Raw genomic sequence first — 26,496 nt, forward strand, 5'->3', positions numbered from 1 at the left:
ATTAGGGACAAAATTCTCCTAGTCCTCTGTGATGGGTCATGTCTCCAATATGCTGCTTTCAGAACAGGACTGTGCTTGAGACCAGTGCAAACCAGAATAAAAGCTAAATTATTTCTGCAGCATTTTCAAATTGGGGAAATATGCAAACACTTGTGTTATGTTCCTAAACTCTGTGGAAATGCACAGGGGCCACCACTCTTTAAAAAATAATCAGTTTTTCTTATATAGTAAATAGACTGGTGGTATTAAATACTCTTCATGCAAAAGTTCAGGATATAATGGCATCAGCCTATTATTTACAGTGTTACTCTCAAAATTCCCAATAGAGGAAACTTCTTTTTTTCTTTACATGCAAATCTTGTAGTAGATGTGAATATTTTAGAACTACTTGCAGGGGATATTAATTGGTGTTCCTTAGTATTTAATTTATGTCATATGCATATAACTGACTCAATTTTTTAGGTGATAAAATGGCACAAGTTAATTATGGTTAGAAATGGTAGTACAACACATACTTTTATGACTTCCTCCTTCATTTCAGTCAGTGAGACCAAATCTTTTTTGCTGACTCGTAAGCAGGAAATGGTAGATTTAGTACACAGAGCTGTAAATGTTGGCAACAATGAGAAACAAATGACACTTTGGTTCTACACTATTATGTTACTAGTATTATCTTGCCTTTGAACAGCTATGTTGTGTTTCTTCCTGGAGTGGATTCAGGAGAGCAATTCCCACAGCCTGTTAATGCTGGTGGTCACTCTGCAGCTGGGTGGCTGCATCTTGTTTAGCAGGTGGCTTTGCTGGAGTAGAAGTGCATTTGGTGCACAGATCTCTCATTGCTAGGAGACTTTCTTCCACAGCTTTTGCAAACATGCCTGAGGAGGTTTCCTTACATTCTTTAAAGCTTGAGATGCAGAATAATAAATGCTCTGGCTGAGGGTTATAACATGCCCCATATCCATTGGGCACCACAGGCCCATAGCAGCAGAACATTTCCATAGTAGTAGGAACCTGGTTGCAGGGAAAAGGGAAAGAGTCATCACTGATTAATCAGGGCACCTAAAATCAGCTGCTTAGGAATTAGGAAAAAGAGAAAAAAATGCTACAAATTCTGGTAATGTGGTGAATCCAGCCTTGTGGAGTATCACTGTCTTCAGAAGTCCAGACCTGGAGATGATTTACCTTGGAAGGCAAAAGCTGATCTCAGTATAAATCTTGTTGCTGTTTCTTTGCTATGGTTTAAAAACTGCTGTAATTTGAGGTGGCTATAATGCATTTCTTTGCTGAATTTATATAGGTATTTGAAAGTTAGAAGATTTGTTAGTGATAGGAATTTTATGTAATCCTTGTACATAAAATGGATATGTAAAACTTCTTCAAGGTTTTTAATTTTTTAAGATTATGTTAAATTTGTAATGTGAAGACTGCATTAAATTAGAGAAATTAGCATTGTCCATTTCCAATGATAGTTTATAATTTTGATGCTGTATAAAATACTTTAATGCAACTAGGCATTCTATTACACCCCAGTTTAATCATGGCATAATATGGCAGTGAAACAATTTCTTCTGCAGAAAATAAAAGGTGCTAGAAATCTATATGTTTCAGACTTTGTGTTCATGGGCCTTCTCAAACAACATTTGCCTTTTTAATGGTGCAGAACAGGCCATTATTCCTGCTAATAGAGCCATAGAATTGTCAGATGGATTTGCTGTGCAACAGCCGAAGGCCATAAAGCCATTCAGAAGCACTCTTTGCTCATGGATAGTTTCTTGGAGAATTTATGTAGTAGCATGTTGGTTACATTCACTCATGTCTGAAAGCCTACAAACATTATGACAAGATCAAATTACTTATTAAGGTTTTATGCTGTAGCATGATATTGTAAGTCTCTTTTGTTGCATAGTCCCAATCTGTTGCAGTTGGGTTAATGTTTCAGTTAATGAATTCCTACATAGATTTCTTTTTTCATTAGGACTACATAGATTTCTTTTTTCATTGCTACTACATGCAATGAAACATTTAATTTTTAGGCTACATGATGTAAAGTTGCTTCCTTATTCAGAACATTAAGTGTAGGAAGTATTGACTCTTAGAGTACCTTTGTATGTGCATATAACTGTAAATCTGTAAATGTCTGTATGTCTTTGGTTGCATGTCTGTGTGGGTTGCTGTCCTACAGAAGGCTCTCAAAGATCTTACACAAAGCAACTTTTAAGAGCAAAATTTCCTTGTGGCTCTTGGCTTTCTGTTTCTCAGAGTGGCAGCCCTTGTGGTTTGTGGCTATACTGTCACTGGAGTAAAGACTGCTCACTGGAGCTGTTATCTTAGGGCAAGGAGGAAAAGAAGGGGAATGGGAGGATATGTAGTTTGGAAACTGAGCCCTCATGTGAATTTTACTAGTTTGTGTGCATTTCCAGAATTTCTGCAAAGGACTTTGTAATGTTGCCTTTGAAGTGATAACTGTGGTCAGTATTTACTGTGCTGATGAACCAAAACAGGATTGAACATATGGAGGAATTTTTGGACTTCTTGATGATACTGCTTTTGTTTGCTTGCCTTTTTTACATTATTTTCATTGTGAGCAACAAGGTCTGGCAGAACACAATTTAATTATGCTTTGCTTGGCAAGACCAGTGAACAGAAGACACTCACCTGGCTGGTTGAGAGGATGAATCGATTGCTGGTCAGATAAGTCTCATCTGTAAATATCTCTGGCAGCTCCTTGAGGTGCTCCCGTGCCACCTCTCTGAGCCCTAGCAAGTGATTGTCTATTGCCATTCCAGTGACAGCCTGTGGTAAGACAACAGCATTTAACTGAGTTTGGAGGCATTAGGACTATTATTGCCTGGTGCTCTGGTCAGAGCTGATGAACTTGGTTTGAGTGATGTAAAGCCTGTAATGTTCAGATATTACTCTGACTATGTATTTTGCTGAAGACCAGTAACTAGAAATTCATATGGTGCTCTAAAGATTTACAAATTAGGAAGGAGACAGTCTTGATGTGTTTTATGTGCTGATGTTATCTGTGTGTCCATTGTCTCTCAGAGCTGAATATCGTGGGCTGGGTTTCTAAAGATGCTGAGGGAAGCATATGGGACAGCAGAAATTTCTCAGCATGTTTTGGAATTTTCTGTGTCATTTGGGTTATGTTTCAATGTGGAGGGCTCCAAAACACCTCCAAACTGGAACAAGTCTTTCATCACCTCGCTGCCTGCATCTCCCTCTGGCAGTTAAAGCATGTGTTATTCCATAGAATGTAGATCCAAGGATCTGGTAGGTGTCTGCAACAGGCTGAAAAGAATAACAGATAGATTTGCCAGTCACAGATCTATGAGCAAACCCCACTGCTTGGGAAAACTGGAGTTAGGGACTGTTAGAAGCAGTGGTGGCAACTCACAGGAGCTGCTGCTGAGCCTGCAGTGAGTCCCTGCCATCAGCTGCCTATGCTCAGGTCTCTGCTCTGTCAAATGCACTAGACTTAAGGCATTTATTAGCTTTAAGAGCTTTGCCCTACAGTAAATGTGATTGAAGATGGCTAATGGGATAAAAATTCAGCACTGGGGGCTTGGCAGACAGGATAGTTACAGAGCTTTGTTTCTTTAGGAAAACAAATCAAAATTTGGTCCAACCAGGCAGGAATTGCCTCAGATAAATGTGTTCAAAATTCTTCAGTCCAGTTTTGTTCTTGCTGGTGAAAGCACTGATTTTGTGGACTGAGCTGTAGCTCTTCTATGGCCCAGGCTGAAGTCATGTAGGAAGGGAATGCTGAACTGGGGACATTGTACTGCCCTGAGAGCAGAGCTGACATCCCTGTGGCACAACCCTTGTAACAAGGGGAACAAACAGCCTGAGAGAAAGCTGGATTTAAAAAAGAGCATGAGCTTGGTTTTCCTCTTAAAGATTAAAAAAATATGAAAGAAAAGAGCAAGTTTATTCTTCTCTTATGAGAAGAATAATTTTAAGCACTGCTAAGTGCCTGAAACAGGGGGCTGGGGGTGCATAGCCTGGTTTAGCTTATTAAGATCAAAGCACCCATTGGTAAAGGAGCTATTTGTTCATCAGCCCAGACAGAGGAAGGATGCTTGCAAAAAGGTAGCATACATCAGTGCTGTGCTTATGGTTTTTTTCCCATACAGGGAAACTGACTTGATAATCAAAGGAAATATTTTGCTATCACACAAGATTTATAAGGCTGTTAGCAATGACATTTTTGCAACATAGATCAATGTCATGTCTGAAGAGAGGCTGAGACAGGCTAACGAAATAAACTGTGAGTCAACGCATAGGAAAAAACTGGGCTAAATTGAATTTTAGAGCTCCACTTTTAAGATAGCCATGCTACTAGTAGGCCTTAACAAGGGGAAATAAAATCATTAAATTGCTTTTTGTTTTATGAAGTAGATTTTTTTTTTGTTTTTTTTGTTTTTTTTTTTTAGTAGCTATTACATTTCAGTCCATTATGCACAATTTAGTCAGACTATCTAAGTCTTACTCAGAGTTTAAAGCACCAAAGATTACATTCTGGTATTCTGAGAAAGGAGGGGGACTTGGTAAGTACAAATACCTGGAGAGCTTTTTAAATTTAGAGATAAATTATTTTTCCAATGGAAGTTTTAATATTTTCCCATGAGCTACACTGGAGGCTGAATTTTATAACAGTTTCTGGATTTGAAATAACTTGGGAGAATTAATGCATGTTTTTCTTTTTTCCCTCTCTCTTTTTTGTTTTTTGGGGTGGTTGGTTTCTTTTTTGTTTGAGAGCTGTTGCACCGAAATTCCATTGGTTGTGACCCAGTAGACCTTCAGTGTGTGGTGCTCATGATGAGGTTACCCTAACCTCAGGGGAGGCAGCTGCCCTGAAGTAAGACTTGGCTTTGCTTTACAGAACATGTAAAGTCTCAGCTTCTGAGATGTAGGTTCTCAGCACAAGGCTTGAAACACAGAACTCTTTTTCTTCCCTGCTTCTTCTGTTTCACAGTCCAGCCTGAAAACAACACTTTGCCCCTTTAGTGCTCAGAATATACCTTTAAAACCACCTCTGAAGGTGAATGATTTCTTGAATATTATGAACATTCAAAGAGTCATCAAAAATATGGGTTTGTAGGCAATGGTCTGAGTCAAAACCATGGGCAGCAAATTCACTTATCATAGCTGGTTATTAATATTTATTAATTTCATTAGTGGTATGGCTAAGTTGTTTATAGAACAAGTCTGTGCTTTGTCTTGGCACGGTGGGACATAAAGCATTACCCAGATTGAATTGTCTCATTTTGAATCAACAGAAAATGAGTTGTATTTGATATTAAACTGATTTCTTCACTGGAGGGCATCTCTGCCTTTTATTAAACACTGCATTCAGGTCTTTAAATGAAAACTTAATATAATCACCCCATCATTGTTAATGACCTTTATTAGAAATGGCAGTTTGGAATACCAGAATATATGTTCCAGAATACCAGTCCATCTGAGGATCAGGTTCCAGATAGAGACCTCTGTGGAGAGAGTCCCTGTAAGATCTATGTGTTGGATAAGTGGGTCCCAGCTATTCTAAATGAGCTACAGCTGCAAAGTCCTTAGTTGGGCAGCAGCTGTAGCTTGTGAAGGCAACTGGGATAAAAGGGGTGGGCCGAGAGCCCAGGATGAGCCCCTGTGGAAGCCATGAGGAACTGTGCTGCAGAGAGGAGCTGCATAATAGCACCAGCAAGAAGGTATGGACTTTAAGATGGGACTCCAGAAATATGAAATACAATAAGATGACAACAATAACCTCTATCATCTAGTGAAGAGAAATGTAAGAGAATGCATAGATGGTTAGTATTAGGCTTTGTTTTTTTTAAGTTGAGGTTAGTTGAATATGGCTATTTGGGCCATTAGAAGTGTTCCTATGTGAGACATAGCAGATACTTTCCTGTTTGGAGATGCCTCAATTTTTCTAGTGTTTAAATAGCTAATGACCGTCTTCATACTTTTCTTGAAAAAGCTGACTAGTTCTTATTCAGACAGGCAGTGTTTTACTCACCAGAACAGAGTAATTAGTCTGAGCTGCAATTGCATCCTTAAATTTCTGCATCTTCTCAGAATCCTGTTGGGGTAATCAGAATATATGTATTATTGAATCAACTCTAAAAGAAATAGCATCTTCCATCAACTAACCAAGAGCCAAATAGCAAGCACCCCCAGTGTCCTTTGCTGTTGGCTCAGGTGTAAGTACTCTGATAAATGAAAAGCCACAGGGATCAATATCCTGATCAGCACCAGCGCCTGATGGTGCAAGGGGAGAACAGGTTTCGTGGTGGTGCATTGTTTGAAGTCAAGAAAAGGTTTGCAGTTCCTTTCGTGTGTTCCTTCCATGAATTTTGGGGATGTAGGTTATTACCAATAGAATCACTATATTTGAAGTAGGGAAACTAATTGCCTAGTGTAATTCAGTGTTTTCAAAACAGACAGGCAGTCTTCTCCATAATGATTTATCTAGACAATGTCAGTGATATTAATTAAAGCCATTACTGATATTTTACTAGCCAGTCAAAAAATGACTCCTATGTGTGAAAGGGCATCTAGAACTTTCCAAGGCTGCATCCACAGATGCCTCACATTTCAGATAACACGCTAGTAAATTTTAACCCCTGTCAAACGGCAGCCTTTTATATTAAGGGAATGATCTTAAGAAGTGTTGCCTTGCTGTACGTCAAGTCCAACACTGCAACTTTGGGAGACCCTGAAACAGCCAGAAATGAGTGGGTCTCCAGATAAACAGGGGACCTTCAGCTCCTGTGGACGATGAATGATCTTTTGAACAAAGAATTCATTTTAGTAGCAAGTCAAGGTCACCGTCAGGGACCTTCAAAATACGAAGTCTGGTATTTTTTTACAAGGATAGAGCTAGGCCTTAGTTCCCTTGTACAGATTAAATTACCAAATGCAGTCTTTAAATCTGATTAATTTACAGCTATTCAAGCAATCCCTAGTGTCAGTAGCTGCTGCTTTTATAGCAAGTGTCAAATGCATGAAATATTTCTCCTGCTGAAGAATCAATCTGACTCAATCTATCTTTGGTGACTGTTCAAGCTATCGTTTGAGGAAAATTTTTTGTTTGTATCAGAAGAAAAAAAATGTTTTTTAATTGGATTTGAATTAATGGCTATTAACAAACAATATTTTGGGGAGTTCAAGGCTACTTTCACCAGGTTGCACATCTCTTTGTGCAGAAAAAAGAATTAACCCCTCATATTCAGAGCAGTGCGTAGGTCTAAAGAAATCACCTTGGAATAGGGTTTTATTAAATTAATTTTCTAATGCTTCTGTGACACTAATATATGTGTAGTTTTGCATGGAAAGATAAAGATGTTCACATCAAAACAAAGATTTATTAATGTCTGTTGGAAAGAACCATCCCAGACCAATAAAAGTGTCCCTCATATCTCTCGGTGGAGAAGAGGCCAGGAAAACTGTCACTGGCTTGGTTTGCTTTATGATTACATGTTTTTCAGGGAAAATTAAACCATTTCACCCCCTATTCTGTATGGCCAAGGCATGCAGTAGAAAGATATGGGGGCTCTGACAGCTTCATCTAGACACACACGCCATTCTTCAGCTTGTAAAACAGGACAGTTTAGGGGGCTGGGAAAGGGGAGCATGAGCTCAGATTTGGGTGGGGAAAAGGTGAGAAATGCTGAAGCTCTGGGAGAGCAGCAGGAGTCAGTAAGTGTTGGAAGAAGGCAGGAAGGAAGAGATAGTTCCAAGGAGCTAGAAAGATCTATTGAAACAACATGGTAGGAGCATGCTGGCTCCTGCCAGCAGCACAGTCAGTATGCCACAGCATGGGCTGGGACTATGCTGAGTGCCCAGGTGGGGAGAGGAAAGTGCACAGGAAACAGGAACTTCTGATGAAATGTGATTGAGAACCATCTTGTCTGACAGGACACTGACAGGAAATAAAAACAGCCTCTTCTTGCCTACTGTGTGGTAGTCACTATTATGTGCAACAGTATGGTCATAGTCTGCCATGAACTAACCACCCAACAGAGAGAGTTACTGCAGGTTTTTTGAGTTATTTTACCATGGAACTTACTTGATCTTTGTCCCTCAGGAGCTAAGTTCCAGGCATAATAACCTTAAGGAAATTGAAGAACCTTTGGATGAAGAGAGGACTTATCTGGGCAAATTTTCATAATCCTCTGGGATATTAGATCTTGCTTTATAATTTTTCATTGATTTACACCTTATCTATAGCCCAGCAATGCTTCTAGCAATGTTATGCTAAATTCTAAAGAACAGCCATGTGGGCTGTTGCCAGTGGAATGGGCTTACTGTGAAAAATAAACTGTATTGTGGCAGCATTTTGCATCTGAACTGCCACCTGGAAATTCCCTGTACAGCAGCGCAGTGCAGTGGGTGGAAGTGGCGCAGAGACATTGAGGGAGGCTCTCCAGGGATGGTGGGCAGGACAGTGCACAGGGCTGTTTGTGCAGCTCTGCTCCCAGCTGCACCTCTGTGCCTCCCCATCTACTCTGTACAATGCTCATGCTTCTGGCAAACAGATGGTGGTGGCCCAAAGAAAGACACTTGAAATTTTTCTTTTTGCAGTATGGTATCAGGACAGTTTGGAGAGTTGTTTGATTAGCTTGATGAAGCTTTTCATCATTAAGGTTCAGCTCCCTTGACGATTCTGTAAGACTTAGTCTATTTGCTAGAAACATCTCTTTAAAACAAAAAAGATCAGCCAGAACATATCCACATATCTAGAAATGAAAACATGGGAATTACATCACATATTATAGGCTGTAGCAGAACTAACCACTGCAGGGAACCTGCCAGGAATTCCCCTGGTGTAGCAGTTTAATGATCCTGAGCTTTGCATGCTCAGCCTAGATGCCTCCAGGGAACTGAATTTGGATCTTATGATAGAACATTCATAAGAGAGTACTAAATCTAAAATCAGATATTATGTTTCTTATTATGTCACATTTAGGTACCTCTGAATGTTTTGGATGCTTAAATAAAAGAAAGGGAATTTTTATATTTAGCTTAATGGTTGGTCTGTACAAAAAGCAAAATCCTGTAATATTTGCTACCCTGCCCTACGCCTTTATGTTCTCAGTTAAGAGTTAAAAAGTGAGAGACTGGGGACCATGAATGCATTATTTCCTTGGTGTTTTGGCAGAGAGGACAGAGGGAGCCAGCCCAACTTACCGACACAGCTGCCTTGTCACCTGCCATTGCTTTGACAAAAGCCAATGCTTCTGAGGTAGCAGACCTGATATTCTCAACCCGGCCCTCGTCAAAGCGGCGCAGGGAAGCACTTTCATAGGTTGGGACAAGCCTCCTGTGGCACCTGGGACAGTGAAGGAAGAAAAACAAAGAATGGTTATTTCCAAAGAGTCATAAAGACTAAGAGAAATATAGGCTTGGACATTTTGTAGTTACAGCCACACTTTTATTTCTTGCACGGTATTCATCTTAATGTTGTGATAGAATGCTGTAAGAAACTTTAAAAAGATGGATGCTCACTTGTCTCTAATATGAAGAGCTGCATACAGCTGTATATGTTTTAGTTATGCATTGCCAGTAAAAAATGACTTGTTGTGTAAAAACAAGGCTAGTAAACCAAAAATTTACTGAAAGATCTCAAGGAATGTTTTATTTGTACTGCATCATAAAATAATTGTGTAATTAATCATTTACTTATGGGCTTGAAATATGTTTTATTTAAAACAAGAGAAAATGCACCAAGTGCGTGGATCAAAAGAAGAAAACCAAAAGGGGAATAGGGTGGTTTTTGTGAGCTGGAATGAAAACTCTCAGAGCAATTAGAACAGATTATGAAGATTGTTATTTAATTTAGGTCCAGGTATACAGATACTACTCCTTGTTTCAGGAGACAGACTGTCTTTCAGTTGAAGCAGGTGGTCTCAGAACACAACTGTTCCCTAAGGTTTTTATGGCAAACAGAGGATTTATATCATGGCTGGCATCCAGATGAAAATCTTGGGCTATGTCATTGTTCAAGTTTTATTAATGGAATATGCAAAATGGATATTCAGTAGATGTTAAAGGAGTACTTGAGATGTGTTAACCATTTCTGGTCTTGACCAGGTAAAGACCACTCTGGGATTTAACTTGATGTGATGAATTATTTGTGCAATAGGCTGTTCTGCAGGAAACCATGCAACCTATCTCTACCCTGGAGTTCTGGCAACATAGAAAGGAGCTTTTAACTTTGATAAGGTCATGGAATTTAGGGGATCTTATCAAATCTTGGGATGCTTGTGAAGAAGGGAACAGCAGTAGTTACTGTTCTGTGTAGGAACTAGAGTTCCTACCCCTGTGTGCTGTGCAGTAGGGGATCCTTTTCAGCCTGTGCCAGAGATGCACGTGTGGTTACTGCCATGGTTCCTCCCAAGCTACCCACAAGTTAAGGCAGTGGTGTTTCTGCCCCAGGGAGCTGGGCTCCCCAGCTGCTGCTGCTCCAGACATCCCTGCTATATTCCCTCACCACCTCAGTGCCAAGCACAGGGACAGCTGACAGGAAGTCTGGAAGGGAATGGCATGTGTGGGACACAGGTGGGGAAGGCAGAGGAAGAAGAGGGAAAGGGAGTGAAGAAAAGGAGTACTCTCTCCCAGAACCAGGTATCAGTTTCTATCTTTTCTGCCCTACAGTCATTAGGCAAGATCAGTCATTTTCATGCAGGAGGCATTTGTTTGAATGTTGAGGAAAAAATGGACCCTCTGTATAAAACCCCACTACCTTGCGTACCTCGTTCCTCTGAATTGAACTAACCTTACCTGTAGAATGCCAGCTGAAGTGCTACTTGAATGTAGGCATCTGGGCTAAACTTCTGTTTCTTAATGAATTCCTTTCCATAGTGCTCAAACTTGTAGGCTATAAAGTCCAGATTTTCCACTGCCCTGGAAAAAAAGCAAAAGGTAGTTACTGCTGGGATAGATGTAAAAATTATTAAAGTTGGAAAAGAACTCTTAGATCATCAACCATTAACCTACCCTACCTTGTTCGCCACTAAACCATATTCTGTCTCATTTCTGTATGCAAATAAAACCCAGAGACCTTTTCCTGCCAGTACCCTCTTAGAGGTGAGTGGTCTCCTGCTCTGCAGACAGTCCTGGCCTTTGGTAACTTGTTCCTAGTCAGTAACTTTTATTCATACAGATTCTACACCAGGCTTGTTATCTGCAGCCATAACTGTAGCTCTCAAGTCTGTTAATTTGAGTAGGGTATCTTTTTTTTTAAACAAACAAAAAAACCAAAAATCCAGCAACATTACTGTTTCCATCCCTGAAGCCTAAGCAAGGGTCTCCTTTGTTCTTCACAAATTTCTGAGAGATTTACTGGTGTGAGAATTGGGTGCATTTAGGACCTCATGAAGGCCCTAAGTGCTTGCAAGATTCAATTTAGAGAGCTACTACCTTTATTTAAAAACACCAAGGAGTTATTCTGCATCCTGAATGTTCTCACTCATATGTGTCTTTCTAGACACTTTGAGATCTAATGTGACCACACTGGACATGCTTACAGCTGATCATGCAGGCAATGTGTTAATTCTCTACAAAGAGATCACAGGCCTGAATGTTGAGAAAAAATTCTTATTGCTGCCCCCACCCCCAAAGATCATGCAAATCTTTGACAGCCTGGAAACAGAGTCAGAAAAATTTTGTAGGAATAATATGAATGTAAACAAATTATGTTCCTAAATTCAAATTGTTTATTCAAACCAGTTGTATTCTACTGTCCTCTATATGTACCCCTATTGCCCTGGCTTCAGATTGAGTCAGCTCAAACCCATAAGACACAAAAACAGAGGACCTGCATTGTTTGCATCCTGTGCAGACATGGGCAAGCTGCTTTTCCAGTGGTTTTTAGAATCCCTAATATTTACATGGAGGGAAAACAATGGTAATGCAATTCCTGAATACAGACAAGTAGCTCCAGCCCATAAGGGTCCTATCCTGCCCAGAGATGCTAGGTGTGTGCAGCTTGGTAAGAAGAGGAGGAGCAGGAAGGCAGGAGGCCCCCAGGGAGGGAGCCCATGAATTGTGCTGGGTAGTTCCAAGCTTGCAGTTGTGGCTGAGAAAGATGAGGCATCTGTTCTACCTTTGGAGTTTTTCTGCTGCTGATGCCAAATGTGTCTGAATATCAGGGGAACACTTCCATCTCAGTCTCCGTGGAGCAGGAAGCTCGCTCACTGAATCAGCTCGGACTAATTTCTTGGAGCTTTCTTTCCTGTTGGTATGTGAGACAGAAATCATTGAGGTCACAGGAATAATCCATTTATTAAACACTGCTCTTTTAGCAGGTGAATTACTGCTCTTCAACTGTTTTATGTATCTTAGTGCCTCTGTGCAGCAGGGAAAATTTGCCGCTGGCAGAGGCTTCCCAGGGGCTGGAATGGGTGTGGAATGTACGGAAGGGAACTCACATGTGCCTGAGCAGGTATTCAGCACACTGCACCATGACGATGCCGTCGAAAGGGGAATGCTCGCACACGGTCCCGCAGAGCCCGTCTCTTCCTACCACAAACTAAACAAGGAGAAGGACAGGTGCAACATACACAGGGAATAAATCATCTTCTGGGTAAGTTATCCATGATGGAAACCTGACAAAGGTGTTATTGTTCCCCTGTAGTATTCTTATTGCTCATATCAGGAACTCCCTTGCCCTACAGATCAGTGGGTGACTTACAGATTTACTGCAGGAGACTTGCTTGTCCTGTGAAAGGTGTTGCACTGAATTCCTTTCATGCTGCTCTTTGGGACTGAATCCTGTGAGAATGTAAATGTTAGCAATTCCTAATGAAATCTGAAAATTTTATTTAGCATCTGCTTTATGGTACATAAAACCCATTAATGCAAAGACAGGCCAGGGTTCTCCTTCCACTTTTGAGGACAATAAAACATCTGTGTCTGGGAAATCCTTAGGATCCCATTTTATTACAAAGCTCATCCTTATTTGATAGATTTCTCATAGCTTATTTTGAATATTTTATTTTTAGATGCTTTCTTCATTTCATTTCCCTCTTATTTGTCTTCATTCTTAATTTCATTATGTACACATGGCACTGCTGGTGACAACCTGCTGCACTCCAGTTCTGTGATACACCCTTGCAATTTGTAAGTTCTGCATCTCATACAAAAGCAGATGTCTGGGCCAATACTGCAGCTTTCCTGTTCTTTTCCTGGGCTTTTCCCCACACTTCTTTTGAAGTGCATTTGGCTGGACTTTCCTCCCTTAGCTCTCTCTTGCCCATTTGAATCACATCCTGCCTCCCTGCTTTCCATGAGGTTTTCAGAGAGTGGGCATGATGCAAAAAGCTCACCTGGACATTTTCTGAACTCTTACTGCAGAGGTGAGGAAGAATATGGAGAGAAAAGCCATTCTCACAGTAGAATTTGTTCTCCTACATAATCTGTGTTTGCATAAAAGGAAATGGGATCTTATTTCCATAAGAATTTCTCTTCACCTTTGAGCTACTTTGGCCTGAATACATCTGGACAGATAAGGCTCTCTCACACTCTATACAATTTTATTTTCTTTCTGCTGCCTTATGATAGAAGACAAAAAGAAAATGTTGTTTATTCTCATCTGCTTGAAATATCTCAACACTTGACCCTGCAAATAACAAGTCTCTAACTGTTCTAAAGACAAGTGGTTTGTTCTTCAAAAGAGTCTGCTAATCATGTCATTTACAGTGGCATTAATCAAAAATGAGTACTGAAATGTATTTGCTCTTGGGGAAGTTGGTGTAAGTGAAATTCTTGATGGGAGAACAGATGGGAGACGGAAGAGAGAGCACAGTTGAGCTTAGAGATTGAGATATTCTGGCCTTGGTCAGGTACAGATTGTAGGATAAGCAACCATAAATACGAAAAGCACTAGAGAAGTACAGCATATACAGCTATCAAGTTTTTGAAACTATGTGGTTTTGTAAGGCTGCCAAGTAACACATACAGTAAGCTGATTGTGTAACTAGTGGGAAATTGTTGCTTAAGGATGTAACTGCTTTGGGGGTACAAAAATATATAAACTGATCTTTGAGAACAATAAAGCACCTTTGACTTCTTTCTGCCTTGACTTCTCACATCCCTTCTTCAAAGTCCCATCTCTCAGCTGTGGCAATTATTTTAGGGGTTTCTCTTTTCATGTTGCTGTTCTTAGATATGGCAAGAGCAAAAAGCATTATGCAAGCAATGTATCAGTCAGGGTTTTTTCAATTTTTCATAAGGTGTCAACATTGTTGACAGTTGGGAGATTAATACATCACTTCCCCCTGGGTCTGCTGCAAAGTGTGGAAATAACAGTGCGGCGCATTAAAATATGACAATCAAAATCTGATGGGGAAAAAGGCTGGAGAAGTCAACACTTAAAGAAGGTCTCAACAAGGATGCCATTAAATGAGTAAACAGGCTGTTAAGTGAGGATTTAAACACATGCCAAATTATAAGCAGTAGCATTTCTAGGATGCCAGGAAAATGCATAAGAAGGGGAAAAAAGAAAAATATTGTGCTTTTTTTTTTTCATTCTGGGATACTAGGCCAGCATTTTCATTCCATTTGACTCAGTGTAGAAAAATGCATTGTTTTTTTATATCCAATGTCTGCCTACTCATACATCTGAGTATCTGTGTTATCTCAAGAGCAAAGGGCAGCTTTGGAAAAGGTGGAAGTGCTTCCCCTGCTTTGCAAGGGACAGCCTTGCTCACACCAAACTGGCCCTGGCAGATGCTGGCACCACCTTCCCCTCTTTCTCCCAGCTGACTCTGAGTGTCCCCACCATCAGGCAGTGTGCAAGCAATGTCACAGTGCTGTAAGGTTTTTACCTGCATAGGTTTGTCGTACCAGCGATTGGCCCCGTTTTTGTGGTAGCCCCCTCCATGCAGCATGTGAAGGGCCATGTTTGTGTTGCTGAGCTCCACCCCACTGGGGCTGTCCAGGCACACCAGGCATATGCACCGTTCAATCATGTCTAGAGAGTCGCGGTTGGTGGAGTCTGGGGATAGAAGAGTGAAATGTTCACATCCTCTTACCTCTGAGTACAACACTGACTGGGGAACCCTCTGCCTTGGAGAGCACTGAAGATCTGACCCTGACACTGCAATGAGCTGCTGTCTGCAGAGCTTCTCTCAGCAGCAGATCATCTCAGTGCCAGGGAACATTGTACCAAGGCATTAATTCCTGTGTTAACTTTTATGACTCTGTGTATCTCTCACATGATTCAATAATAACCACTTTCTTTTTCTGCCTTTCATTTCCTTGAAGTAATTCTATTACAAAATAGATCTATTTTACTCTTAAAGCCAGCATTGCTTACTTATTTTATAAATAACAGTTACAGTGGACAGGTGGAAAATAGAAGATTTCAGAGCTCACGCTATTGCTGAAGTATTCTGCTCTGAACAGCAAAGTTTTGAGTATTTTTGTGTTGTTCTCCATGAAAACCCTTTTCAGAACAAGGAACAGCAGGGTCTATGTTGGTTTTGTCTTAGTGTGTTAAAACCCTCTTGTCTGTCCTGTCTCTGATCATTAGCTGATATTGCCTACATCATGTGAGGAAACATCTGTGGATGAGGTTTTGAGGTTTTTTGCCAAAACCATGGGTTGCCATGTTACAGTGCTCTCCTCTCACTACTGCACTGCTGAATAAAATGGGCTTTTCTGGAACTCTTTCTGTTTCTTTTCCCTATCCTGACCCTCTTATATGGTTGGACTACTGGGGGCATTTTTACCTTGTCCTCAGTGCTCTCCTCCTTATTTATGGTATATTTATGTGTTTCTCAGTTTCTTTGTCTAACTCAGAAATATTACAGAGACTCAGGCTTTGTTTGCATCTGAGGACCAGTTTGAAGCATAGGAAATATTTCATTGTGACCACTTCTTACAGTTCCTCATTGAAAAGATAGAAGTGTGCAACCTATAACAAGAACTTGTTTCATTTAAAAGCATATAAAATAATTAAGAGCTGTTATATAGTTGTTAACAAGATCAAAGGGAAAAGGGCTTTCAGGCATCAACATAAAATTCCTTTTGCTCTTAACAGATCAGCTTTCATCCTCTGGTTTTGCTAGGTTTTAGTGTAAATGTAAACTTGTTTCGGTATGTTCTCAACAAAAGATATCAATTCAGATTTGTCAAAACTTCTTTCAAGTCTAGACTAAGTTCAACAAATACATGCTCAATTCAGAAAACTATTTCAGCTGAAAGAATGGAAAAATATTTAAAATTAAACAATTCTGATTTGAATTTGAAATATGGGGTCATTTCAATATGTGCATGTTTTCAAGGTTTGCAAGTATGTAAAGTGGCTTGATTGTCTGAAAGAGCAGCATTTTCCATAGTAAGAAATAATGCACCTTTCCAGAAGAAGTAACATAGATTAGTCAAGAGTTAGAAAAAACCCAGACACTTGTTACCATCCAGGTTCATTCTTCAGATGCTGAAAAAGAAACCAAATGAGCAAGAAATTAAAAATGTGTCAAGGGAAGGAGAGGCAAGTGATAGCAGTGGCTGAGAAGGAAGAGGGGGAGCTGTGGCCTTGTGCAGGCTATGGTAAGGTACTGGCTATTGCTGTTTGGTGGCTCCTGCAAGGCAGCATTAGCAGCTGGGGCCCAAGGGACAGAGATGGTCAGTCTGACTTCTTGCAGGCTCCCTGGGGACCTGGTGGAGTGCAGAGTGTGCTGTGTCCCCTTGCCAACAGAAGAGTCCTAGGGAAAGCAGCTGGAGCACCTGCCAGCTCCTACAAAGGCTTGAGCCAAGAGATTGTGTTTGATGGGGCGTGCAGAGAGGTTGCTGCCCTGCAAAACATGAACACCAGTGTCCCTTGGGAGTGTCTTCAAAAGCATTCAGAAGCTTTAGAAGAGAGAAGACACATCCCTGTCCACTTGGCTGTGAAGCTTTTCTAGTGTCTCACACTTGCAGGGCTGACTGTAATTGTGGTATTTTTTCATTGATGGTCTGGGTGCATCACTACAAAGGCTGAGAAGATCCTTGTGAATGGAACTTGCCTGGTGTACATCAGCTTCTGGTGCTTGCAGACAGGCATCTTTGAGGAAAAACAGCCTGGATAGTGATTTACAAACTGCTCCCAGCTTGCTCAGCATTCTGCTTTCCGCTCTTTGATAGGTATATATATATTTCATTGTGGCTGCTACCACACATCTTTGACAGATATGAAGCCCTTAGTCTGACATATGGCTTCAGGGTATCTGGAGTCTAGGTATTAGAGTGAATAAAATTAAGCTGTGCCAGAAACAGAGAAGCAGGGGAAAGAAAGATGCCTTTACAGAAGCAAACAGACATATCCAGAGGGCTGATCAAGCACTGAAAAATTATCATGTGAAGCAGGCAATAAATTGCATGAAAACTCATGAACCATGACTTGGGATTGAAAATATCTGCAGGAAGAGCTAAAACAAAAGACAGTATGACCAAGCCTAAAGCCTGCAAAACATTTCTTCCTTTCTAATGCACAGTTGGATTGAATTGGCCAGCCAACTGTTGGCTACTTGAGTTTTTTAAAATTTAATCTTAGAAAGGAATATATGAGAAGACAGTTTTGAATCAAATTCAGATGTAGTATGCATGGGACTGTAGCCAGTCACTTCATACAGAATTCACTTCCTGTACTTAGGAAGAGCAAACTAGTTCTGCAGCCTGAAGACAGTTACAATGCTGAGGGTGTTTATAAATCAGTGATGGCTGGTTTTATTACATTTGGGCATTTTCTCACCCAAAAGACCTGTGCTCTCCATGCAGGTCTATGCAGGCCCATGGATATAACTCCTTCATGGCCTCTGCAAAGCACTGCACAGGTTTTCTGTCCCAGAGCATTTTCTCTTGCTTTGCCCAGCACAGACCAGCTGTAGAATGACCTTTTCACCCACGTGGCTTCCCAGGTTGTCTTATTTATTGTTGCAGGAACATTTCACCATCACAGATAAGAAAGGAAAGGGCTGTTAATGATCACATATCCATGTGTAACAGCAATGCATTCACCTATATAGAAGGGCTGTGCTAACCTGAATAGTCTGGGAGGGGATTCCTGCTTAAATTAGAGAAGGCTCACATCATGATGCTATGAGGGTTACTAGTGCAGAATCTGGGTTTTTTTCAGCTGCATAACTGAGTTGTTTGCCTTCGGATTAAAACTAATATTTTGGGAAATGCCAGGCAATCTAAAAACACTATGGAGAAGGTTTTGCTAGTTTTTGTTGATTTTTCTTTTTGTTTTTCTTTTGGATGATATAGGTTAACAAAGATATTTTTGCTGGAAGTTTCAAGGCATTGGCTGTTATACTTAGTATGTCATGAAAATAAATTATTAGGTGTTCACCTCAATTTTCATTAAAATAAGTTGTTTTTTGTCTCCTCCTTTAAAAAGAAATGATGGGAAGAGGAGGGAAAAGCTTAAAGATGAGACTACTGCTATATAATATTGCTGAAATAATGGCCAGGACTCTGTGTGTGTGTATCTGTAGTAAGTTTTATAAGAACAGATAAACTTGAATAAGAAAAGGGGAATCTTCCTTAGGAGGATAAACTTATTTTGAGACTATTGGCAACTCTTGTATATTCCAGGGCGTTAGTAAAACAGCAATATTTTCTGTGGCGTTGCTGAACTGGAGGTAAAGAGATGAGTTAATGTTTGCTTCTGGATGAAAAGGTAAATACTTATTACATGTAAAATGGCAAAAAGAGGGCATTTTTATCACTTAGCCTCAGGGTAATATACATAAGGTGTGATGTGATAGAGGTTACTAACCCTACCCTTTATTTTTGTCTGTTTCCAAGTGTGACATTCAAGTCCATAATCTGAGACAGCCTGCTGGAAAAGAGAGAGAGAGCAGTCCCCAGATAATAACTGGTGCAATCCTTCCTAGGTGGTTAAGAATTGGTTGAATCAGCCCTGGTACCTTCTCCATTGATTAGAGAGAGCACACAACTAATTCAATAGGTGTTTAACTTGCAGCTGCTTTTGTTGGATAAGATCAATAATATCAAATAGTTGCCAAAAGCTAAGAGGATACATCATTCCTATTGGCACAAAATGATTATAAAGAAAGAGACAAATCACAAAATCTGATGTAATGTAATTTATGCAATGAAAAACAAAGAATGGAGTGAGAGTTATTACATGGCATAACACTTAAACATACACAGCCAAAGGGTCAAGCTATTTCTGCCGCTCCCCTGGCAACGCACATCTTACAGAGTTTCCTTCTGCTGGAAAAATTCAGCAGTGGAGTTGCACATTCAGTCCTGTGTTTGCTGTGATGTTTGCTCTCAGCAAAGAAAGGCAGTGATGGTGAGGAGGAAGATGATGAAGAGAAAGCTGGGGTTGCTGCAGCTAACCTTTCATAAGGGTCATCCTGGCCTCTGCCCACTCTGTTCTTCCGTCTGTTGTCAGCAGGCCAATTGGAGGCAGCATTTCCTCTTCATTCTCTGCCATTTTTGCTATCTTTTGTAACTGAGTGAAAAGATCTCCCTCACTGAGACGACGGAAATTAATGACAACATCCAAAACAAAAAACTGCAAAAAAATTACAGAAGTCAGAAGATCAGTCAGAGGTGGGTTGGACCCTTTATGGTCCAATATTTTGCTGTCACCTGGGTAGGTGTTGAGATGCTGAAGTCCTGCCTGGAGAGCCAGGCTTGCATGCAATGCACCACAAAACCACTGGGGAATGAATGGCCCAGGACTCACCTCTCCTGTGTTTTAACACCAATGTAAGGCCAGTTGCCATAGGGGACTTATATTGTGTGTGGGACTCAAATAAAATACACACTATTTGAATAAGCTTTAAAAACCTTGGAGAGATAAAATCAGACAGTATGTAAGTAATTTTCATGGTATTATTTGTTTAAACATAACCTAGAAAATCTAGAAAATTTCCTGTGCTTCCTGTAAAAGCAGAAAGCACTTCACTGGAAGTTACTTCCTCATTCCAAGAGCACCTGCAGGCATGGCGCCAGTACTGCAAACAGTCAAGCTGTGCTAGAAGTTCTGTGCCCAGGGAACAGACTCTGCTGCTCCCTGGTAATTACTGGTTGTGGCAGATTCCCTCTAACACTTCAGTATTTCTGCCTGCACCTGTGCTAACTTCTTCAGGAATCACTTAGGGCCCCTACATGGTGTCTACACCATGCATAGGTGTGATGGTGGTATAGTTGCCATGAACTTGACTGTGCCAATACTTGACTGTCATGAGAAGAGCATTTCCAGCAAATGCACTCTAATAGAATTCTTTTTTCTCTGTGGTTTTATCACTGTTTATTAAATGTTTTTGTTTGAAAGAGAAAGCAAATAAATTCTGCCACATTCCTCCTTTCTGCATCACTGTACTTGGAACATTATGTGGTCCAAGGACAAAAATGCTGCAGAAGCATCTTTTAGAAATATCAACTGCAAATGCTTGGTAAGAAGTGAGCTCATACATAGCACACTAATTGCATTTCTGAACAGAGATTAGATTAGGCTCTTCTGGAGTGAATTTAAGCAAATTAAGAAATATAGAAAGGTATGAAAAACGAAAATGAATTTACCTGATTGTTACAAGCAACAATGATGTGCTCTGGTTCTGGCATTACATTGCTTTTCTGGGCCACGAGGGTATCTTTGGTAGATCCTGGAAGACGATAGGAAGAAAAGAGTCCATAGTATTGCTTCATGCAGAGAGCATGGCCAGACAGCTGTCCACGAGAAAAGTCAGTAGGTAAAGCATGGCTGCAGAGAAAGAGAAAAAGCCAGAGGAAAACAGGGGAGAGAGACAGAAAGGAAAAAAAATCTTATCTGTCCTTTGTTCTGTTACAATTAGATCAGGTATAACACAAATTGAATAATAAAATGAGATTACAGTATAAGGGAAATAGATGAATTCCCATACCAAAGTTAAATACATCATTCCTGGCAGCTTCATGCATATTCATTAAGCAATTGCATTATCATCTAGTGGAAATGGAAATAGCAGGTCACAAGCAGCTTTGCAATGCACATGGGGAGCCTGACTAGCTGGGACCCCAGAAACCTGGCAGGATGGAAGTCAGCAGAACAGCTGGGAAAGAGCAGCACCTCAAAGAAAGGTACTGATGAAATTCCCTGCAAATCACAGTAGTCATGTGCTGTGCTGACTGGTTAGAGTGTGTGTGAGAGGGCCTTCCTTGACAAACAGGAATGACTTGGGCAATGACTTGTTTTCCACAGGTCCTCACTTTTGTGCTGATTTTCACTGAGACCCATGGAGTAATATGTGCTGAAAACTTATTATTTTTTTTTTTATTGGAAGGTAGGTGAAACCAGCATCTCTTTAAAAGCTTCTTTAGTGGCCAAAGGAAAAAAAGAAGAATTATCACAGTCACAATTATGATTATGGATTGTAAAACACTCCACTGACACTGTAGCAGGAAATAATGTGCTGCTGGTCAGGACAGGCTGCAGAGACCACAGGAGGAAGAAAATCTTACAGTGCAGAGGTTTTCCTTCTGCAAAAGAGGACTAAGCTTCCAACTTGTCAGACAGGGGGAGGGGTAAAGAAGCAGGCAAGGAGGTTTACTCTCATACAGCTTATGAGGGGTGATATTTTATGCTAGTTTATCTTGGTCAACCATGACTTTAGAACTGTTGCAGTTCCCAACTCTCAAATTCTCTGTATCACTTATTTCCTTGTACAGGTGCATTATACATATATGGTTTGAAGAATCATGTATTTCCCCAGTGTATTTATTCAGAAAGTAACAGGAGCATAAGTAGCTTGTTTTTACTAGCTACTGAGCCAGCCTTTCTGTGGTGAGACTTCCCTCCCTTGCTGGGATGTGTTATTTCTCTGTGGGGAGGGAGGTGGGACAGCGTTGTTGTAAATGGTGAGTGCCAGGAGAGGTGTGCGGGCTGTGTAACCACAGTGCTGCTGCCCTTTGGGTGTGAGGAGCACAAGCTTCCTCTTGTGCTCTCAGTAACTCTGTTAGGCAAATTGTCTGTGCCCTTTTGGGCTGCACTGTGCCTGCCAGAGTGATGACTGCCAGCCATCAGAAAGGATCCTTGTTCAATCTGTTACACTGCAGGAATACAGCAGAAAGGGCATAAAATATTGCTGAAGCACTTGCCCTGAAGCATGCTGGAGCCCCAGCCCTTCCCCATGGGGGAGAGGTGCAATACAGCCCAGCTTTGTACTGAGAGCAACCTCGAATCAGAAGCCCTGTGGATACTCAACCTCTCCTTCCAAGCCACTTACGTGTCCAGTAAAGCTTTGTAGTCTTGCACTCCTGAAATGAGATTGGCAGCAAACCTGCAAAGAGTAGAGAGAAGTGACATCAGTCTTTTGTCATTTGGCAACACTGGGCTGTTTCTGGGAGACAGAGGATAGCCTGAATGATTGATGACACAGCATAAGGAGAGAAAGTCTTCTGGCTCGGCAAGAAGAGCTCCCTGCCCCCACCCAAAACCTAAATTAATTCATGTCAAGAGAAATATGAAATCCTAGAGACAGTCCCTGCAAATGGTTAAACAGACTACCACAGGAGGAAGCCTGAAAGTGCTTATTTAGAGAATGGGAGCAAAGACTGAATATTTAATAGAATCCTCACATGGGTTTCAATATCAATACTCATAACCTGTCCAGCATTAGAGTACTTCCTGTCCTAAGCAGATATTTTTTTGCAGAGCTGTGGACAGGTGTATTTTTTTCCTGACATTGTCCATTTGCACTGTGTCAGAATGGGAGGCTCTAAGAAAAAGATTTCCTTGTTAAAGCATGTGCATTAGAAAATGCAAAGTGGAGTTTTTTTGAAAGCTGTGTGCACAATAAATTTAGTAAGTAATGAATGAAAGCATTTATAGTTATGTTTAAAGTAAAGTAAAAAGATGCATTAGCTGTCTATGCAAAATGTTAAAATAATGCATATTTGTTTTAAGGTTCTGGCTGTTTTATAATAGCATAAATTCACATGCAGTTAATTATTTCAGTAATGAGCAGCTAGAGAGTGCTAAAAGCAAAGAGGAAAATTGCACAGTATGAAGGTAGATTTTTACTGTTTTAAAAAGGAAGAATATTTTGGCAGAGACTGAAGAATGGAATCCTGTTTTGAGGGTTGTCTGGAGAGGTATATTCTGTGCTTGGCTACGTGCTTACCTTCTCACTTTTTAAATTATAATAATTGCCTACAACAGCTCAAAGTAGAAAGATCTGTTCAGAGCTGATGGGCCTGAAGGAAGCAGTGTTCTTGGGGAAGAATGATTTCTGAATTCTTATTCTTAGATCCCCTGTGTTTCTGGTGCCCTTTTGTGCATCTGAGAGGGACAATTTAATGCCAGCGTGGCCTTTTCAATTTGCAGGGTGGCTACGAGTCATAGTGAAGCCATGTTAAAGATTATTTCCCTTGAAACTGTGTGTCAGAAATTAGTACTTGTTTTTCATCGCAAAGTGGTTTACTTGAATCATGTACAGTAAAAAGCTTTGTAAATATTCCTTAAAAATACAAATCCCTTGGCATTTTTTTTCATGCAATAAGTATAATAGTAATGACATCTTTCTTTCTGAATATCAGTATGAGTTACCCCAGAAGCACTGTCCTCAGTCAGCAGGCCTCGTAGGAAATCACTTTAATGGCTACAGCCCTTATTTTTTAATGAAAGTTGATTGTCTTTTTTAAAAGCTGTACATTTAAAATATCCTTTCATTTAGCAAAAGCTGCAAAGTCGTAATACATTACCTCAGCTGGTCATTTATGTCCTTGAAATGCTGGCGAGCAAAGATAATTGCGGGGCTGGAATTGACTGGAAGAGCCAGGCGGTTGTTGAGGTACATGTCATCCAGCCAGTAGTGAAACACCTGAGGGAGGGGGACACAACGTCTTAAAGCTGCCACAGCACACAGCAAAGCAGGGTGAGGGGACACTGCCTGGTGCTCCTGGTGTCAGTCATGGGCTCTGATTAATGGAGCTGCTGAGCATTTTCAGCCTGGGCTCTGTGACCTCAGCTCAGCAGAAGTCAGCCACAATTCCATAATCCTATTTCTCAATCAATGGCAATTTACAGTGCGTTCCATTAAAAACTACACAAGCCTCAGATTGTGGTGCTTTGGGTATTTTGTTGTTTACTTCTCTCTACAACCAGAAAATATTTGAATACAACATGTTAACTCTTGCATAGCAATTAGAATATGTTTAAGAGAGGGCCAGAGTTTTACCAGTGATGGCTTTTCTCAGGGGGCCTCAAATATTTGTGAATGATGCCAAGATGCTCCATTGCTAACCATCAGATATTGTCCTGTAGCAAGACAGAGCAGGAGAAGAATTTCCCAAGCCTAATGGTTCAGTTCTGCAGAGAGTGGCATGTGGATAGGGCCCCTGGAGAATTCCCTTTGTGTCCACTGACACAAATGCAGATTGCTGATTCTTGACCCAGACAGACACACATTAAATTTCTAACCATTTTTATTGAAAACAGGGATGAATAGTAACTGCATTCCTTTATGTCTGAGCAGAGATTGAAGAATCACTATTTGGAAAATGGAGGCTTTCATAAAAATATCAAATGGCCTTTCTAAGAGGGCAGGCTTTGCATATGGTAACTATAAACAACAACAAAATTATGCAAAAATAATTACAAATGCATGCATCAGTTGAAAAAGTTTTCCTCCGAGATATTTCATTGCTGTTAGAACAGATGCTTCCCCCACAGTCTCTGGAGTCTTCAGGGGAACATGCTAGAGATATACTCCTGGCAAGTTAAATTCAAATAAATCCATTTCTAATTTACCTTAAGAATCAGGTATTCATTTTAACAGCCAGTATTTAAAACTGTCACAATTTCAGAAAATGCTTATGCATTCTTCCTCTGTAATTTTCATTCTATAAGTGCTCAAATGAGCAGATGTCTTCAGGAATATTATTTCTTATCAGGAACACTTTTTAAATGCTGGTTAGTTTAGCCACCGTGAAGTTCTGTGATCACAATATGAAAATAAGATTGGGCAGCATTTAGTTCACAAATTAAGCACTGCTTTTAAAATGAAAGCACTGACAGCACTGTAGCCTTTTCTTCCTGACTGTAGCAGCAATTCGATGGAGTTTTTTGTGTGTCACACAAAAGAGAAAACCACAATTCACTGACATCAGTAACAAGCCTGCAGGGTTTCACTGAATCCACAGACTCATTTTCCTTGTTGGAAAGGAAGGACTTTGATAAAAGTCTAATTTTCAACTGCCATATTCTAACGTGGTTAATAAGGGCAGGGTGTGACTTTGTGGAATGGTAAAATCTACTTTAGCTGTGGCTTACCTAATTTGCCTGCCTTGGGAAGCAGAAAGCTGAACTTTTGTAAAGGCAAAGGTCTCAGCATGGTCTGTGTGATAGATGTACATGAATATACATGCGTGTGCATATTTGGCAAAGTAGCTACGTTGGTATAGTGTGACAATGAATGGCAAATAATAGTTCAATTTTAAATGACTAATACCTATAATGAAGTGTTCCATTTCAGAATAATTGGTGTAAATCAGAACTTTGACTAGATGGCTTTAACATGGATTTTGACATAATTTTAAAAATCTAGCTGCGTAATTTTAAAAATCTATTACATCTGAAATATTCCTTTGTCAGAATGACCGGTTTGCATTGACCTGCTGAAAGAAAACAGCGATTGCATAGAGAACATCAGAAAGAACTTGTAAATAAGCATCATCAAACAGAGCGATTGCATTTGCTTACCCAGTTTATTGTCTTTTCACTTCTTTCCTCAAGCATTTTCTGCAAGGATTCCCCCAGGCCTCCTGCAATTCCAAATTTCTCCACAATGGCCTTGGTTTTTTTAAATTGCTCCTCTGGCACCAAGTGCTTCATGCACTGTAGGTACATGTGTAAGGTCTGTTGCAGTGGTGGAACTGGAAGTTTTGGCACTTCCTAGTCATTAAAAAGAAATATATATTGGTGAGTAATTCTACTTTTTTCCAATCTGTCCTCTTTTGTTTTCTTATTTTTTTTCTTTTGTTGCTGATTAATATGTTACATCCCTTTCAAAATGAATTTATTCTGTTTTAGCAGGTGAGAGGCCTGATTACTACAAATTTACTGTTTGTAGGCTTTCAAATGGATAGAGCAGTGGACTAGTGGAAAATTATCAAGGACATTATTCCTTGGTAAAAATTCTAGAAATCCGAGGATGAAGAGGCATGATGCAAGCAAATACGCTGAGCTAAGCTCTAGGAAATCTGCAAATACATTACAAAATAATAAAATAGTATCTTAATGTATTTCATTACTGAAGAAGTTGCGATTAACTTTTGGTTAGTAAAACCATGGGTTAATGTTTGTCTGGTTGGTAATATGAATGGTTGTACAATGACAGAAGTAGAAAACATGCAGGTCTACCTGTTTATTAGTACTGGTTATGCACAGTCCTCAATAAGCTTGTACTTTACCCTGCCAAACCTCTGCTGTCAGTCAGTGTGGAACCCCCCTGGAAGACTTGATAAAATGTTTCCATTTATACTTCC

General features: G+C 40.3%; 1 protein-coding gene across 1 annotated transcript in view; it reads right to left on the reverse strand.

Annotated features, from left to right (window-relative positions):
* Positions 1 to 741: 741 nt before the first annotated feature.
* CHAT (choline O-acetyltransferase) overlaps positions 742 to 26,496 on the reverse strand; it is a 31,582-nt gene continuing 5,827 nt past the window's right edge. Inside the window, exons 2-14 of the mRNA XM_058810965.1 lie at positions 25,712 to 25,903; positions 23,713 to 23,831; positions 22,236 to 22,289; positions 20,554 to 20,734; positions 19,363 to 19,540; positions 14,835 to 15,004; positions 12,438 to 12,538; positions 12,113 to 12,241; positions 10,789 to 10,911; positions 9,196 to 9,337; positions 6,023 to 6,085; positions 2,656 to 2,793; positions 742 to 1,011 (exon numbers count right to left, since the gene is read on the reverse strand). Of these exons, the coding sequence (XP_058666948.1) occupies positions 742 to 1,011; positions 2,656 to 2,793; positions 6,023 to 6,085; positions 9,196 to 9,337; positions 10,789 to 10,911; positions 12,113 to 12,241; positions 12,438 to 12,538; positions 14,835 to 15,004; positions 19,363 to 19,540; positions 20,554 to 20,734; positions 22,236 to 22,289; positions 23,713 to 23,831; positions 25,712 to 25,903 (1,860 nt within the window). The remainder of the gene's footprint in view (positions 1,012 to 2,655; positions 2,794 to 6,022; positions 6,086 to 9,195; positions 9,338 to 10,788; positions 10,912 to 12,112; positions 12,242 to 12,437; positions 12,539 to 14,834; positions 15,005 to 19,362; positions 19,541 to 20,553; positions 20,735 to 22,235; positions 22,290 to 23,712; positions 23,832 to 25,711; positions 25,904 to 26,496) is intronic.

Source organism: Ammospiza caudacuta, chromosome 9 (genome assembly GCF_027887145.1).
Source record: "Ammospiza caudacuta isolate bAmmCau1 chromosome 9, bAmmCau1.pri, whole genome shotgun sequence".
NCBI lineage: Eukaryota > Metazoa > Chordata > Aves > Passeriformes > Passerellidae > Ammospiza > Ammospiza caudacuta.